The sequence below is a fragment of the Rattus rattus genome, chromosome 7, assembly GCF_011064425.1.
Source record: "Rattus rattus isolate New Zealand chromosome 7, Rrattus_CSIRO_v1, whole genome shotgun sequence".
Lineage (NCBI taxonomy): Eukaryota > Metazoa > Chordata > Mammalia > Rodentia > Muridae > Rattus > Rattus rattus.
In genome coordinates this window covers 117263413-117280729 of record NC_046160.1, presented here as the reverse complement: position 1 = coordinate 117280729, position 17317 = coordinate 117263413, and the positions used below count along the sequence as shown (strand labels likewise).

General features: G+C 44.9%; 1 protein-coding gene across 2 annotated transcripts; it reads left to right on the top strand.

Annotated features, from left to right (window-relative positions):
• Positions 1-4516: 4516 nt before the first annotated feature.
• Positions 4517-8804, top strand: Sp8 (Sp8 transcription factor). Of its 2 annotated transcripts, XM_032908344.1 has the most exons (3): positions 4517-4639; positions 5672-6060; positions 6169-8804. In XM_032908344.1, exons 1-3 carry the CDS (start codon positions 4619-4621, stop codon positions 7163-7165), a joined length of 1407 nt encoding a protein of 468 aa, XP_032764235.1. In that variant the 5' UTR covers positions 4517-4618; the 3' UTR covers positions 7166-8804. The 2 variants fall into 2 exon arrangements, with proteins under 2 accessions (XP_032764235.1, XP_032764234.1); XM_032908343.1 differs by having other exon boundaries at positions 5672-8804.
• Positions 8805-17317: the final 8513 nt, after the last annotated feature.

Here is a 17317-nt window from a genome sequence, read left to right as displayed (position 1 = left end):
GACCCGGCTGTAAATGTGGCCGGACAGTTGAAACCGAATAACCTCGCTAATAGGGGCTATTGTTCAGCGTGGAAGTTCCCATTTTCCAATCAGGAAAATACAGCCCTCTCTCAGCTCTAGCCGACTGATCCCTTCCCACCTACGGCTCAACAATCTGCCACCAGCGAGGGGCTTTTATTACATCCCTTCCCAGGAAATGTCAAGCAAGTTCTTAAGTAGAACCACCCGAGAGCAGGGATGGGCCGTGGAGGGGGCCCTCAGGAATCCACAGGTCCACGCCTGGCCAGGCTTTCTTTTCAACAGGAAAGCAACTTTGACCACAGAATTCCCAACAGCCCCCACCAACCCCCTCTTGGCTCAGTCCTCTTCTCCAGCCGGCAGCGGCGGCGCTCGGCCCCACTTGCTTTTAGTAGCCTGAGCGCTTCCACACCAGGTGCCCACACTGAGGAGAAGGTGAGGCTCCCCTTCCCACCTTTCCTGCCAGGGTCGCGCGCGGCTGGCAGCGCGCTCAGTCGCAGAGGACACCCCGGGTCGCTTAGCAAAGCTGGGAAGTTGCAGCCAAACCTTAAGCAACACAGACGCCAGCAGCTGGCTTATCCGTACCCTGCAGAGGTACGACGCGCTCCGCTCCCGTGTCTTCTCCCACCAGGCTTTCCCGTAGCTTCCTTCCTTCCTTCCTTTTTTTTTTTTCTTTACCCGTTAGTCCGTGTATATGTCAGACCATACTTGCATTCAAAACTACATTTGCAGTAAGTGCGTTACAGGATAGTAGAAAGCCTGGGTAAGTTTGATGTTTTCAATGATAAATCCCCATTCCTATTTAATGGTTACAAATGGCTTTATTTACTTGTCTCAGAATCTACACATTTTAATCTATTAATCAAGAAGCAGAAGCAGCATATCTCAGTCCCCACTCTCCGGAAAGCGAAAGCAGAGATCCAAACCTCTGATTTGCTTTTATAACCTCGTTTCTCTGGTTGAGAAAGATTCCCAGCATCAAAACTGCCTGCAAAAACACACACACACACACACACACACACACACACACACACACACACACACACACTAAACAACAAAAACACCCCCACCGCCACCACCACCACCACCTAAAACAACAGGACAAACAACATGCACTCCCTTTCTCTTCTCCAGCTAAAGAGAAGGTGATGTATATATTGTAGCTGCAAGGTGTTAGATATACTTGAGCAAGTAGTTCCCAGGATGTAAATTAGGTCCCAAAAGCTGTTGTCCAAATCGAAGAAACAGAGAAATTAATCTGGGAGACTATCCATCATCACCGGTAATAAAGAGAGCGACATGGATGAGACAGATGATATGATTAAGGGGCTGTGGTCGTTTTAATTAACTTTTTGCTGTCCTGTAATGATCAAACTGGTCACCAGACCCGGTCAATAAGCATGTTAATATCAAACAAATAAAACCAGGGATGATTAAAAACCTCCTGGTTTATTAAATTTGAAATTCAAATGAAATTTATGCTGCAGATGCATACAGAATGCTAATAGATTTTAGCTTTATTGATAGTGGATCCCACAGGTTTGCAAGAAGACAGCACACTGTCTAAGCATGTTCCTTTTCTAGCATGTGAAAGTTCTTGTTGGGTAGGGGGAAACTTTCACCTGATGTTTGGAAAGCTGAGCTTCCTGTAGTTCTTCCTCCTTTCCTCTAATTATTAAGTATGATACTGCAAAACAGCGCTTAGTATCAAAACAGGTGAACTGAACTCTGCCCTCAATGGCTTAACCAGGCCAGCTGTATCTGTCATCTTCTCTTCCATAGGACAGGAGTCAAGTGTGCTTGGGTTACTTCTCAAAGTATGTGTATGTTTGGAGGGGGTGTCATTAAGAGTAGTTTCATTTAAAGTAGAAGCAAGACTATGATTGTTTTAACTCTGCTGTTGATAACATCATGACACAAACACTAACCATTTCAAGGAGGAAGGGAAGAAAGCGAATCAAGAAATCAAGCAAAGGAGAAAGAAGCCCTTTGGCAAACTCCTCACTTTCATAAATGGGGGGTAACTTGAGTGTGTGTGCGTGCGTGCGTGTGTGTGTGTGTGTGTGTGTGTATTACACGTCAGAGACACTGATAAACTGATAAACATTTTTTAGTGTAAGCTATATATACAAACCTTCACGAAGCCTTCAATGCTGAAATCAATCCTCATGCAAATGGAAGAATCTAGTATTTTCACTAAATTCACACTAACATTGTGACTCATTGTCATAAGAAGAATGGCATGTGATTCTAAATGCTCATACACAAATGAAAGATCTTAGCGTTAGCTTAAAATGGAGTAGCTCAAAATTACAGTCATGTGATGCTGAGTTTTTCTAATTCCTGCATTTTTGAGGAAACAGTGGTTAACGCCTCTGTTTACTCTCATGCTCAGCATTTAACTTTTTAATAGCCCTGCCTCTTTTCCTTCCAGAGGATAGGAGGATAGAAAGATAAAATAACTATTCATAGGAAGGAGTCTTCCTTCAAAGCACTTCCCTCCACCTTTGAGGATGATGGTATTGATTAACGTTAAACCCCAAATTTGAACAACTGTATATTAGGTTCTTAAAATGAATATCATTATGGAAGGAGACCAAAGCAATGAAGTTAATTCTCTTTTATTTGTTAAACGGAGTTCCCTCCTTCCCCCACCCCTTCCTCCTTCTGGGCTGGCCTGTCACGCCTTCTCAACACGCTAAAATCATTCAGAGGGGCTTGCAGAGAGAAACACGACATTTATGGTAAGCGTTAGCCTTCAGAGAAAGAAAGCAGTTCATTAATTTACTTCAGACTTCCTTCTAAGTATGTGGATGTCCCTTACTCCCTTAATCAATAGATATGATGTACAGTCAATACCCCTACACATGAAAAAAAGGCTCAGAATACAAACCCCTGCACTACAAACATCAGGTCTAACTGTGCAGATGAAATTTATGCAAGGGATGAAGCCCTACTTTGGACTTCTGCATACCCCAGGAGAATTTTTTTTGACATCTTCAGAACCTACAATACACTTGAGAACAACAATTAAAAAAAAAATGTCTCCCAAGTCAAAACACAGCAGTTCTCTCATCTACTCACATTTTAATCAATTCCCCCTTTAGGATTAGACTTCTGAGAGCCTTTCTAACAGGGTAAAATAGGAATTACTGTGGTTTTTAAATGCATGAATATTCAACAAGACTCCAAGGACTGGATTTTCACCCTTTATACTGGTACTGGCCTTTTTGGGGCTTAAGAAGTTCTGTTGTGGTGACCACAGAATTGTAATGACATTTCTGAAGGCAGCTAATAATAAAAATAGCAAGCAAGTGACTAAAATGCAGTGAATTTGAAGTAAATGCGCACGATGACTCGAACACACTCATAGATGGCCTGCTCAAACCACAGACGCTCCTGTAAATGTAACCCGAAAAGCTCACCTCCATTCTTACATAAATGGTACCAACATATTTCGGTCATTCTAATTTTTCTGTCAGAAAGGCACAGTAGGGTTACCTGAGAAAACTTCTACACTGGGTAAAAGGCTCCTCAATTTCTCATCCAATGGGAGAAAAACACACCCCTTACTCCTCTATGCATCTAATCCTTTTGTAATTTTACTGCATGCCACGGGGCAAACACACCTCCTCTAGGATATGCACTTCCAAAGCTGAATCCCACCTCTCAAAGAGGGTAAAGGCGACCAGATCAAAGTAACGACTCAAAGGCGCAGGCGCACACTTGCCCCATATCGCTACCCCCTTCCAATCTTTCTATTTGACCGAAACATCAGGAAACGGAAGGTAAGTATCAAAATTTTCTTCAGAACTATACTGAAATAGTCCGGGAAGCTAAGGGGGAAAATCACTCCGCTTTTTATGTTCAAGGGACAGAGGAAGTTAGTGATTTGAAGATAGGGCTTGGGGTATTTATTTATGGGCCTCACTCAACTTCGCAGTTTCTCTATCCAGATCGCCAAATCTCTTACGCACGTACACTTTATTGTATTGTTTCGATTCCCTACCCCCAGCTTTGGTGCTCGCGCGCACGCACACATCCATCTTCCCTCTCGATCGCGCGCACCCACTCTCCACCTTCATCAAACGCGCACGCGCCTCTCCGCACCCGGGATTGAACGTACTGTCGCTCCTGACTCCCTAAGAAAGAGGGACTCAGCTACCTTACCCACTTTCCAGTTCTGTCCCTGACCCCCTTTGTCACACATCCTCTCGGTGCTTGCACCACCATTGCCTGCCCTTACTAGGCCACGTTTTTGTGACCCTGCCCAGCCACCCTACGCTCTCTACACGGTTCACTTCGACGTGGGTCACACTCGCGATCACTTTACACGCGCGCACTCGCACACTCTGCGACACTCGCACCCCCCACACTCCCGCCGGCGCCGATGACCTCACAGCGCGCGCGCCGCGCGGCCCGGCGAGGCCGCAGATTGGCTGGCCGCGCCTCCGCGGCACTTCAAAGCCGGAGAGGGAGCTACAATTGTGGCGGAATGGGCGGAACTGATCATTGTATTGCACACCTCTAAAAAAAAACACTGCCTCTGATTTATCAATATAAAAAAGATCCTCTGAGAGGAGGAGGGCGCTTCTGTGTGATGGCAACTTCACTTCTAGGGGTGAGTCTCAGGATCTTCTCTTGCTGGTTTAATTAGTTTCCTTTTATTGCCTATCGGAGGGGGTTAAAGTCGCCCCGGCCAGGCCACGGGCTATCAGTCTCTCTATTGAGAGGCACCCCCCCTCCCTTAAATACAAGTGAGTTTAGAAAAAAGAAAGAGTGGGGGGGGTGGGGAGAGGAGGCAGAGCCACTTTTTTTTCAGCACAGGAAAGGTTCGTAGGGCATTGAGACCCGCCACCTCGCAGAGCCCGGCCGCTCCCTGCTCGGGAGAACTGAGCGTAGCCCCTAATATACGCGACGATTTCGAAGGGGACCGCGAGTAAGTTTTTCCCTCCTGGGCATACTGCAGATTCTCCCCCTTTCCTTCCCCTTGTCAGCCCGCTTTGTATTGCAGGTACGTTGAGCTCGTTTTATTTCTACCATTATAGATAGATATAATAGAGAGAGAGAGAGAGAGAGAGAGAGAGAGAGAGAGAGAGAGAGAGAGAGAGAGAGAGAGAGAACTAAAAGAAAAAAATGGAAGAGCGAGTAAGCCTTAGGCCAGGGAGAAGAAACTAAGGATGGGTTGAGGGGCATCGGAACAGAATTTTCAAAGCTCTCTCGGGATTGCAGGGTAGCAATCTTAAATGCAATCCAGAGATTTCCCCAGGTTGTAAGGTAAAAGGAAACTTCTCCCTTCCTAGTCTGGATCTGGACTTTCTGTTCGTTTGGTCGAAAGCTTCTAGGGCTTTGTAAACACAAGAGTGCCGTCTTAAGTGAGAATTCTTGTTAAACTCTTCTTTAGCTTGGCGTTTTGCTCCGGAATCAGACGCCCGCAGCCAAACTTGTCCCCTCCTGTAGAGTAGGAGGCTGACGGGCTCCGGGGCAGCTGGGGGTGCAGGGTAAGTTGGTGGCAGCGTGCCGCAGTGAGAGATGGGCAGCAGTGGGGCGTCTGAAGGCTACCAGGAGACTAATGCACATTTCTTTCCTCCCTCCCCCACCGGCCCTTTGCCCACCACCCCTCCCCCACCCTTCTCCTCCGCTCCGGTCTCAGGAAGAACCGAGGTTGGGATCCACTCCTCTGGCCATGCTTGCTGCTACCTGTAATAAGATCGGCAGCCCCAGCCCGTCTCCCTCCTCCCTGTCGGACAGCTCTTCTTCTTTCGGTAAAGGCTTCCACCCTTGGAAACGCTCCTCGTCTTCCTCCTCCGGCAGCTGCAACGTAGTGGGTTCCAGTCTCTCTAGCTTCGGCGTGTCGGGGGCCTCCCGGAACGGCGGTTCGTCCTCGGCCGCAGCGGCGGCGGCGGCGGCCGCGGCGGCGGCGGCGGCCCTGGTGTCCGACTCGTTTAGCTGCGGAGGCTCGCCCGGCTCCAGCGCCTTCTCTCTCACCTCCAGCAGCGCCGCCGCAGCGGCAGCAGCTGCCGCGGCCGCCGCTTCCAGCTCGCCCTTTGCCAACGACTACTCTGTGTTCCAGGCCCCGGGCGTCTCAGGGGGCAGCGGCGGCGGCGGCGGGGGAGGCGGCGGCGGTTCCGGAGCGCACTCGCAGGACAGCTCCCATCAGCCGGTGTTCATCTCCAAGGTGCACACGTCGGTGGACGGACTGCAAGGCATCTACCCGCGCGTGGGAATGGCGCACCCGTATGAGTCGTGGTTCAAGCCCTCGCACCCGGGCCTTGGTGCCGCGGCCGACGTGGGCTCCGCGGGCGCCTCCAGCTGGTGGGATGTGGGCGCGGGCTGGATCGACGTGCAGAACCCCAATGGGGCAGCAGCGCTGCCCGGCTCTCTGCACCCGGCCGCCGGGGGCCTCCAGACGTCGCTGCACTCACCGCTGGGAGGCTACAACTCGGATTACTCCGGCCTGAGCCACTCGGCCTTCAGTAGTGGTGCCTCGTCGCACCTGCTCAGCCCTGCAGGACAGCACCTCATGGACGGTTTCAAGCCCGTATTGCCCGGCTCGTACCCGGATTCCGCCCCTTCGCCGCTGGCCGGCGCGGGCAGCTCTATGCTGAGCGCGGGGCCCGCGGCGCCCCTAGGGGGGTCTCCACGCTCTTCTGCGCGCCGCTACTCCGGCCGCGCCACCTGCGACTGCCCCAACTGCCAGGAGGCTGAGCGTCTGGGCCCAGCGGGAGCGAGCCTGCGTCGCAAAGGGCTGCATAGCTGCCACATCCCAGGCTGCGGCAAGGTGTACGGCAAGACGTCGCACCTGAAGGCGCACCTGCGCTGGCATACGGGCGAGCGGCCGTTCGTGTGCAATTGGCTGTTCTGCGGTAAGCGCTTTACGCGCTCCGACGAGCTGCAGCGGCACCTGCGGACCCACACGGGCGAGAAGCGCTTCGCCTGCCCGGTGTGCAACAAACGCTTCATGCGCAGCGACCACCTGAGCAAGCACGTGAAGACACACAGCGGTGGCGGCGGCTCGGCGGGCTCCGGTGGCGGCAAGAAGGGCAGCGACACCGACAGCGAGCACAGCGCGGCGGGAAGCCCGCCTTGCCACTCCCCTGAGCTTCTGCAGCCTCCAGAGCCCGGCCACCGCAATGGCCTGGAGTGACTGTCGCAATGCCTCCCACCTGAGTCCCGTCGGGCTTGTGTGCCTGGACTGGGCTCTAGTCTAGGCTAGCTGTCTCGCTCTCTTTCCCCCAACTTCCCATTCTCCCCCTCACCGGGTTTCCGCTCTTAAATTTTATTAAAAGGATGTGGACAGTAAGTAGCACACATCGGTGGCTGGATCCTTGGCTCCCTTCTGCACGGGGACAGCCATGCGGGGCGCAGTGGGAACCGGCTCCTCCAGCTCTGGGCTGGCGGAACTTTGAGGAGGCTGCAGCCTCTGGAGTTAGGACAGGATTAATGGGGTTGTCTGGTAGACCACCGGCTTTTGCGGCCTTGGAAAGAACAGTGCTCAATCGGCTTGAGCCGCAGCTGTTAGGGAGAGGGATGCGGGAGTCCAGATAAGGAATCCCCTCCTGGACGCCCCTTGGACGACTGTCCCGTGATGAGCACTACACTGGTGGGAGGACTACTGCACCAGACCGGGTTAGCAGAGTTTAGATCTACCCATTCAGCTCTCTGCCTAAGTCTTTGTGCCCTGCGGGTGAACCGATGAGAGTTCTGCGAACCGGAATCAATGCGGCCACCCTGGTCTTTGTAACTTTTTATTTTTTAACTGAAAAACTGAGAGGAAAAAAATAAACAAGCAATCTTCCTCTTAGCTTCCCGTTTAGATAGTTCCCCTCTGCTTGCGAGCACGTCTTTCTCTCCAAACTGCTAATATTGATCCCAAAGTTATTTTGATCACCGTAACTTATGGGGTGGGGGCGGGAGTGAGGGTAGGTGTCTTTTCTTATGCAAAAATACCCCCTTTCCGGTGAGACCAGATTAACCATCTTCGTATTTGTCCTTTTCTACCTCGTTTTTTTCACCATTCCCAAGCATATTCCCCCAACCTCCCACACCACCGCCACTTTTGGGTTAGTCCAGGAGTCAATTTAACCTACTGATTTCTGTAAATTATTTGCAAGTCATCGAATATTTTAAGGATTAAACTTTTTTCTTTGTGATTTAAACTCAAGTGAAGAAGCTATTGTTTATTTCAGTTGAGGCTGTAGTTTAAATGCCAAAAGAGGGAAATGGGGAAACATTTTTTTTTTAATTCTTTGTAAAATATATCTGAACCTAATGGTTTGTACAACTGGAAAATCGTTCTAGATTAGTTTCCCATTAAACATGACTCCGCCTGTGTGAGGTGTGAGGTACATTGTCCAGGAGACGATTTTGTATAGTATTTTTCTTGTACATTACTTCCGGTAAATATTTGAAAATATATTGAAGTAAACTTGATTTTTTTTTCTTTTTCGTCAGAAGGAACTATTAAGAGTTATTGCTGAGGTTCTGATGAACTGCAGGTTTTTTGTTTTTGTTTTTGTTCTTTTTCCTGAACTCAATTCTGGAGGTGCAGAGCCACACACGCACTTTCCGGGCCTAGTTTTGCTCGAATATGAATTTAGATAGGTATCAAGCTGTATCTAAGACACTATTTGATAAATGTTGGATGACATTTAATTTAATGGCGCATGTACTTATTTGCATTTGCTGGCAGTTCAGGTATAGTTAAAGTGAGAGTTCTCCTATACTTCATAATAACGGGGTCTGCCAAACCCATGTATTAAATAAATTGTCCAAGTGATACTCGACTAACTTTGGCCTTTGTGTATTTCCTGAAGGTGATATTGTTAACTGTTGACAAACACTCCTGACACTACATTTAAGTGTTGTTTGCAGAGTCTGCAAACTAACTATTCATTGTCATGTTGAAATAATTTGGATATTTCACATTGAAATGAAAAGCCTTTCTCTGGAACATTAGACTTGCATTTTAAATGCATGAAATGTAATTGATTTATTTGTAATATTTTAAATGGTATTAATAAACTCAGAAAAAAGACTAGGTCAGTTAATTTGTATTTTTTTTCCCTTTTAAAACTGGGCATTTGCATTTTATCTTCAGTTTTAATGTCTAATTTAAACAAAATATGACCCTGTTTTTTTGTGGTAATATTTAAATATTTGCCTTTAAGATATTATGTAGATGGAAGATCTATTTGGCAAAGCTGTCTTCTTTGTTTACCAAGATAAAGATTATAGTGTCTAAGATATGTAATTAATTATTTACCATTAGATTTAGCTCAGCACCAGGATTTATTGACCTCTTAAAACTTGTAGTAATTCACAAACAATTCAAAGAAATTCCATGTTGCTACTTCCTTCTCAGTCTCCAGAAGGAGTCAGGTTGTTGGCCTTTGATTGCATTTAGTAGTTGAAAGGCCAAGACTTAGATGGAAGATCAATACATCTAAAATAAAAGCATCATTTGGGGAAACCTTCTGTTAGGAGACAGAGGGGGTCAAGCTAACAAAAGCTTGTTTTTTTGGCATTCTATGTCTTAGCTAAACATTCTGCAGAGGTAAATATCAGTAGATTCCTGTTGAAATGAGTTATCTGTTCTTTAAAAGTCTCTAAACAGCCACCAAAGAAAAGGAAGGTTAAACCTTAATCTATCTACGAGGCTATTGTTCAAAGGTGTCAATGATGCCAATAAAAAACATTGTCTTGTTATGTCTAAGTGCATTTAAGCAATGGGTGTTCCTTGAGCCATACTTTGAAACATAGTATACTTTAAATGTTGATTGATGTTATATCAAACTATTTCACTATTAGATTAATATTATTTTGAATCAAACTTAATAAAAAGTTAGTGTGTTGAGATTCTAATAAGTTTAGCTTCTTTCTTTCTGTTTGCATGCTCCTCACTCAGTTCAGTCTTGGTATCCATTTTGAAATGAAAAATTTGCATTGAGGTTTATGTAAAAATCATACTACATAGAAACAAATGAAAAATACAGAGGGTTATAAATACTATATAAAGCCTGGGCAAAAGCAATCAGATTTGTAGTTCAGTATGTAGTATAATACAGTTGGTGCCCAAGTAGTAGCCTTTATCAAGTTGTTTACTTTGTATACATATGGAGGCCTCAAGCCCTTATGGTTATAAACAAGTTACCTAGTTTGGGATACTGTGGCTCTAAGAAATGGTTACTAAGAAAAATAAAACAGTTTCTGTCACTTTTTTTCCCTAGGAATAATGCAGAACACAGTTTAAGTGTTTCTTTTTTGTTGAAACTTGCAGCAGCTGGGGGATACCGAGAGGCCAGTTCTACAGTTAATGTAGAGGCAGGTAAGAGGACAGTTGCTTGGCAAATTTATAGGAATGAATACTTGATTTGAGAGATGGGTTGTGCCAAGGAGGGAGAGTATTTGGAAGATGATTTCTTTGGGGTGCAGAAATCGGGGCTTATTTTCGTGTTGTAGGTGTTCTAACTTTCACTTTCTTCCTTCAGCTTCCCTCACAGTATAGCTTGGCTTTAGTTTGTTTTGCTTAGCATGGAGCAATTTTTTTTTTTTTTTTGTTAGCAGTATTTCTAATTTAGTTTAGCACAGAGTGGTTAGAATCCCCCTTTGGGGGCTGAACATCATGTCTCTTTAGGGAGGAAGTAAGATGAAACACAAAAGGGATTCTTTTCTGTGTAGTCTGATAATGGCTAGAAACTCACTCCCATGAAGCCAGAGTAGCTGTCACTTTGAACCAAAGGACAAGCTTCCGGGCTTGCAGATCAAGGTAGAGTCAAACTAGCTGTTGACCCAGAGGTCAGGCCTGCATGTATCAGCCCATCCTCCGGAGACTGGGAAGGCACTGCGCTCCCCTCCACCCCCTCCCCCACCCCTGCCAAGGGTTGGTGCTATCTAGCCTTCCTAGTTCCTCCCTCAACACTTCCCCAGCCTCCTTGACTTTTCCTAGCTTCTTTATCACCTTTTTAGAAGAACTTGTTCACTTAGGTATGTGACTGATTTGGTAAAGGTTGACCATCAACTAAGATATGCTATGCAGGATACCTGATTTAAACCAATGTGTTAGTTGCTCTCCCACAGTGAGAGATCTGGACAATTTTCCTGGGTAGGCTTGTCTCTCTCCACTGCCCTTTTACTCTAGTCTTGGCATAACTTCTCAGTTGGGCTCCTTAGCTAGGGAACCTGCAACCAAGAACTGAAGTACTAAGGAGCTGGACTTGTGCTTCTTAAGTATACTGAGAGTTCTACATCAACACTTTGTCTCTCGGTGAATTGTTTGTTCAGGTCATTGAATGAAAAAAAATTTTTTAAGAATAAATGTTTTTGTTTTTAGAAGAATGCCTCACAAGTCAGAGGACTTGGGGTGTGTGGTGAGGGGGAGCTGGTTAATTAAAGCAAACATGTATAGGGTAAAACTAGATTTAAATATCCTCAGGCTGCTTAAGAAAATAAAGATAAATTCTACTCATTTGTTTTTATGAGGTACTGATTTGATCCCAGTATTTTTGAATAAGTATGGTTTTAACTTTTTCTGCCTTTCTTTTTTTTTTAATGTTTGTGTCTAAGTGGGCATTTCTATTTATCCCTTCCTCTCACTAAAAATAACTACAGGTTCGGGCATCCTGCCTCCCCTACCCGCGCGCCCTTCTTTTCCGAAATAGCCTTAAAATTCTACGACTGACTTTGGAGAGAAGATGTTGTGTAAGAGGGTAATGCTGCTTTCAGCAGTTCCCTGAGTGCTGTCCTCCAAAGGGTTTTTGCCCAGTACAATGGTTGCTGTTACAAAAAAAAAAAAAAAAGAACCAAGATGCAGAACTAGCTTGTGTCCCTATTTTCTGCTTCCGATCAGGGGACAGACGGTAATCCCTGAGAGTGTCCTGGACTCCATCCCCTGGTTCCTGGAGGAAGAGTGCGTGGCCACCTTGTAGTCTCTCCCTGGGAGCTGAACGTTAGTTAGTTCACTGCTGCTGGTGGGAGGGAAAGTCTATTTTATTTTAGTCCCTGGACGCGTGTTTAATTTAATTTAATTTCTGTGGGGCCTCTTGGCAGCAGAGAAGTCGGTTTCTACATTGGCTTTGATTCCTGAGGAAAGTCGGGACTCCTAGAACCCTGGGAATAGAGAAAGGCTTGGAGTGACTTAGCTTTAGGCAGAATGCGTTCGCTGCAAACCAGTCCCTTATCGTTAGTTTTAAAGCCATCTTTTTAAGCTCGTATAGTTGGGTTCTTGTTTGCAGTACACTCCCCAGTTTGACTGCCCTTGCCTTAAATTCTGCTGAAGGCTCACTGGAAGTGACGGTATTGTGCCGAGTTCTCCGCGGGCTCCCAGTTTTCCCGGTTCTTTGGAAACAACCAAGGAAGCCGGGGAAGAGTTCCTAGCCGCTCCCTTTACCCCAACCCCATTCCCTTCAGCTTGGCGTTCTTCACATGCAGGCAAGCAGTCCTAGGGAAGATCCCCAGTCGCCCCAGGAAGGCTTCCAGCTGCTAAGCTGCACCGGCGCCAGCTGCTCCGGGGTAGCAGTGGAAGCCTGGGGTGTCCGAGGTGCTTGTGCTGGGACCCTCTGGGCTCCCGGCGCACACAAAGGCTAGGCGGCCGCCTGCACCTTCTACGCGGACAGCGAGCGCCACCCTGTGCCGGGCGACCGCGCTGCAAAGCCGGGAGCCCGCGGTTCTCCAGCCTGACCTTGGGCTCCATCAGCATCCCCCCCCACCCCCCAAACCGCCTTGCCACTAAGTCTGGCTCGTAGAGAAAGCTTGCGGCGGGTTTTTTGTTTGTTTGTTTGTTGTTTTTTGTTTTGTTCAGGTTGGTTGGTTTGAGTTTTGACTTTTTTGTTTTCATTTAATTTTTTTTTTGTTTTTTGTTTTTTGTCTTTCTGTTTTTGGATTTAGGAATAAGTTTAGCCACTTAACAGAGAAGAGAGTTGGTAGGAAGGTACAGATTCATAGTACCTTGAGCAGAAGAAAACTTTTCTTAAAGCCTTGTACCTAAAACTCACCTCTTTTATCATCATCATCATCGTCATCATCATCATCATCATCATCATCATCTTTCAATCTCTCTGCTCTTCCACTTTATTTTTTGGGCCACTGAGAACCAGGACACGCTAGCAATCTTCTCCAGACAATATTGGTGATATTTAAAAAGACCCAAAAGAAAGATCAACCGTTTGGAAAGAGTAGACTCATTTGGAGAATGTGCCTGTAGCATCCAGGCTGTCTGAAGAAAAGAGCCGGCATTTGGCAAAACTTTTCCCATCATGGACTTTTGTAGACCCCTCTAGGACCTAGACCTATGGGTGTTTGTGTTAACTGGGATCTACTTTGTATCCTTGAGATTGGCCAAGGGTCAAATTTTAAAATTATTGATGGTGCCTGTACACCATTTTGTATTGGTATGGCGCACCCTCAGACTGAGGCTTTGTGGAAACTCGTCTTAAACACTAGCAGGGATGCACACCTGTGCAAAACTGGGCTCTCATAGTTACTTCTGTAGTTAAAAATCCTCATTTCCACTGACTCCCTACCTATAGCGGGAAAGGAAAGGTTCTTTATTTGGTGCGTGGTGTGCCCAACACAAGTAAAGCAAAGTGCTTGCAGCGGCGGGTACCAGTAATGTGGCCACCCGCAGCTCTAGAACATAATTGACAACTCCCCCTTCAGAGCACCAGTCTCCTCCCTGAAACCAGCTGGTGACTCTAGCCCACCCCCACCCCCATCCCCACGGGTCCGGAAAGCCGGGAAGCACTGGAATGCTGCGTTCTCTCACCCTATTGTGCCTAGGTGTTGCAAACCACTAAAGGACAGAGCGTTGTGCTTTGATCTCGTGTCCCTGCCATTCTGTAGCACAGAGGGGTGAGTTTAAATTAAATTTCTTTCTCTGCTGATAAGTTCTAATGGGCCTCAGAAGGTGAATAATTATGCAGTAACATTTCATGGGTTGTTGGAGTGGGAATTCCCACTGCGCTGTCACCAGGAACAGAATGTTCAATGCTAAATGAAGCTTCTCAAGTAAGCCACAAGTGTCTTTCAAATCCCCCTGCAGATAATCTAGGACATTTCTACTTTTATCTTTCTTGCCTCTGCTAAGCAGTGTTATTTTTTCCTTACATTCAAGTTTTATTGATGACTTTTTAAAAACGGAAGCAATCAATACTTTAAAGATCATATTTTTTTAAAAAAAAAAAAAAAAAACAGTGACAAACACGACACCAGCAAAAGCTATAGCAGCATTCTGGGAAAAGGCACATATACCCAAGACAAAGAGCCACCTGAGATTTGCCCTGGCTAGGATTTAGGTCTAGTCCTCCCTTGACTTTTATTAAACTAGTGCTTTTCTCTTGGTTGCCCAGGGTGGAGGTGGGGGGTGGGTGTGGGTGGGGGGTGTGTCTGAAGCAACTGAGCTCTTAGGTGATCTGATCACTGGTGTTTTGAAGCCACCCAGTTCTGTACCCACACAATTTAAATGGGTTCTCCACTGGAGAAGATTGAAAGGAAAAAATGACTTTGCTGTTCCATGCTTCTTTGCTGAGGAGGACCAAATCTTTGAGACTTAATTTAATCTTCTGCCAAGCTCCGTAAGAATGGCCAACAGTCTGGACTCTGTAAATGAATCATGGCTATTTAATACCAAAAGGAAATCAGACCCTGAACCTAAAAATAAAAGAGCTCTAAATTTGTCACTTAAAGCACAGTGGAGGCTTTCTTGCTTTTTTGTATTTTACTATTATTATCATTAAGAAAATTCCTTGTTCTCCATTTGTACTGGTGTGCTGCATTTCACACCAGTCTCCTTGTTTGGTTTCCTTTCTTTAAGTTTCTTCCCTTAGATGAATCGAGCTCCCACAAGCTTCAAGATTTCTAAATCAACACATAGAAACTGGAGCCTGCTTATCAAGTTTTCTCACCTCTCTTGGCAACCCATGTGAAAGGGCCCAAACAATGAGTTGATTTACCTTACGCTCACTTCACCCTGAACTCTGTGCGAGTGTTGGAAACCTTCAATATTTCACCTTGGGTAACCTTTATGTCTGTAGGGGAACCAATCCTTCCAGCTTTCAAGTTTTTTGGCCACTTCATTTTAAGTCCTGAAATAGAAGCGGGAGGGGGAAGTAGATGGTCTCCTCATTCCCAGAGTTCAAGTAATTGTCCAATTCAGCTGAAAGTAAAGGATTTGTACAGCCCAATTTTGCACCCAATTTAATGACCCTAATTACGCAGGGACCCTGTCATCAGGTTTCTCATCATTTCAGGACGCTGAGCTCTTGCTCCTATGTTGATCAGCTCATTTCTCTTGCATACCTGTTCCTTGCTTCGGCTCCCCCACCCCCACCCAACCCCTTCCCTAAGCTGGTTCTTTTCCATTTAGTTTAGCCAGTTTGTGACTGGTGGAAATGGGTTTAAAAGATATACTCATGGATTTGGTGGTGCTTTAACAAGATTGCTGAGTTATATACATTCTGACATCAGACAGGTGAACTCATCTGCTGGAAAATAATCTTTGTAGCATTATGCTAGAAGTGTCTCAACCTTAATTAAAAGAATGAGCTGCATTGGGTTACAATTTACTAACTGTTATACTTTGAAGTAAAATAAGTTTGGATATTTTTTCCAAAGAATAACTATTTACTTAGAACTGTGGGAGTTTAATTTGGGTAAGGTACACACATACATTACAATTCCCATGTCCTCAGCATTAACATATTTTAGGCAAGATCATAGTTAAGTATTGTATTAATGTACTGGAGAGCAATTAAACCACTTAAATATTTTGGGAATAGAGCATGGTGCTACATACACATTCTGATATATACACTTTAATAGGAAGCATGATGTGCTTTACTTAGCATGTAATTATTACATGAAATGCATTGTCAGTGACGTGTTTACTTGTGTGTTTTAGTATGAATACCCTGAAAGTCAGATTTAGTGAAGTTTTTCCATTCTTAAAATTCTGCTTGCTTTGCAGAGAGCTACTTTCACAATAGCATGGTGGCAGATTCCTGATGGAAGAGAAATGATGCTTAGGGCTGTGACTTCTTTTGTCCTTTTATGCTCTGAAAGCATGAATGTTTTAAAATTCATTTAAAGGTAACTATTGGTTGTAGACCTTAGGCGGTATACAGAATTTCTCCATCATTGCCTTAATTAAAATAAAATTAAGACTATATCTAGTTTGGTTTTATTTCATGTGTGGACGGCCAGATTAAAATCTTAATGGTTACTTCAAATGATTAAATGTACATTTTAGCAGCATTCTATTTATAATCTGTACTTTAAAATTTTTATATGTTGAAATGACTTTATTTTCCTTATTATAGTGAGTAAAATACAAATAATTTAATGATTTAATTTATTTATCTCCTTATTTTCTGAATTAATTTTTAGGTTATGTTTGTTTTTAAAATTGAGTTTGTCAGAGTACAAACATATTTAAAAGTTGGACCACTTTCTGTCTTTCTCTGTCTCTGTTTTTTTTTCTCAGTATGTCTCTCACATTGAAAAAAAATGCTTGTACTTTTGTCTGGTTTAATTATGATTATAGCAAGCAGTAAAATATATTTTACTTAGAATATCTTTCATATAATTAGAAAAAATATAATAAAAAATTAGAAAGGACAATATTCTGCCCTGTTTTAAAAAGAATTAGGATGTGAAATGTTAGGATTACTCATTACCTGGAAGGTGAAGTTGTGGAATTGAATTTTTTTTTTTACTGTTTTGTGTGTCTTCATTTGCAATCCATTGTGCTATTGTTACTCATTAGCCTGGCTGACTAAGGGACCACACCTACCTAGTTTAGAAGAGAAATAGCTAGAGATTGCTGGTTAGCCACTCCACAGTTACTGATATTAAAGTTGCAATCAGGAGGCATCTGAAATGTATTCATTCCCTCCCGATGTGGCTCTGCATTGAAGTTTTGTCCGCATTCTACACCCTGGGATGTTACATTCACCTCTGGCTGATTCCCTCTCACTCTAATTGTTCAAAGGTTGACCCATAGAAGCCTCCAAACTGTCACTTGCAAGGTATTGCATAAATTGTAACCAAACAATTACACAGGAAAGTTCTGTGTCTCAGGAGAGTTTCTTTTTCCTTCTATGAAAGTATGGCTGTAGGAAATCGATACTGTATCCATCCATTGATTCATGATGCCATGGCTAAGAGCAATTCATTATGTTTATGCAACCAGTTACTTGCCTGTCCCTTATTTGTGCTATTTATTTCATTTTCTGATAGCTTCCTCTCCTGTGATAGTTACTGTTTATGAGTATCTCCAGAAATGAGTAAAGTTCTATGTACTGAT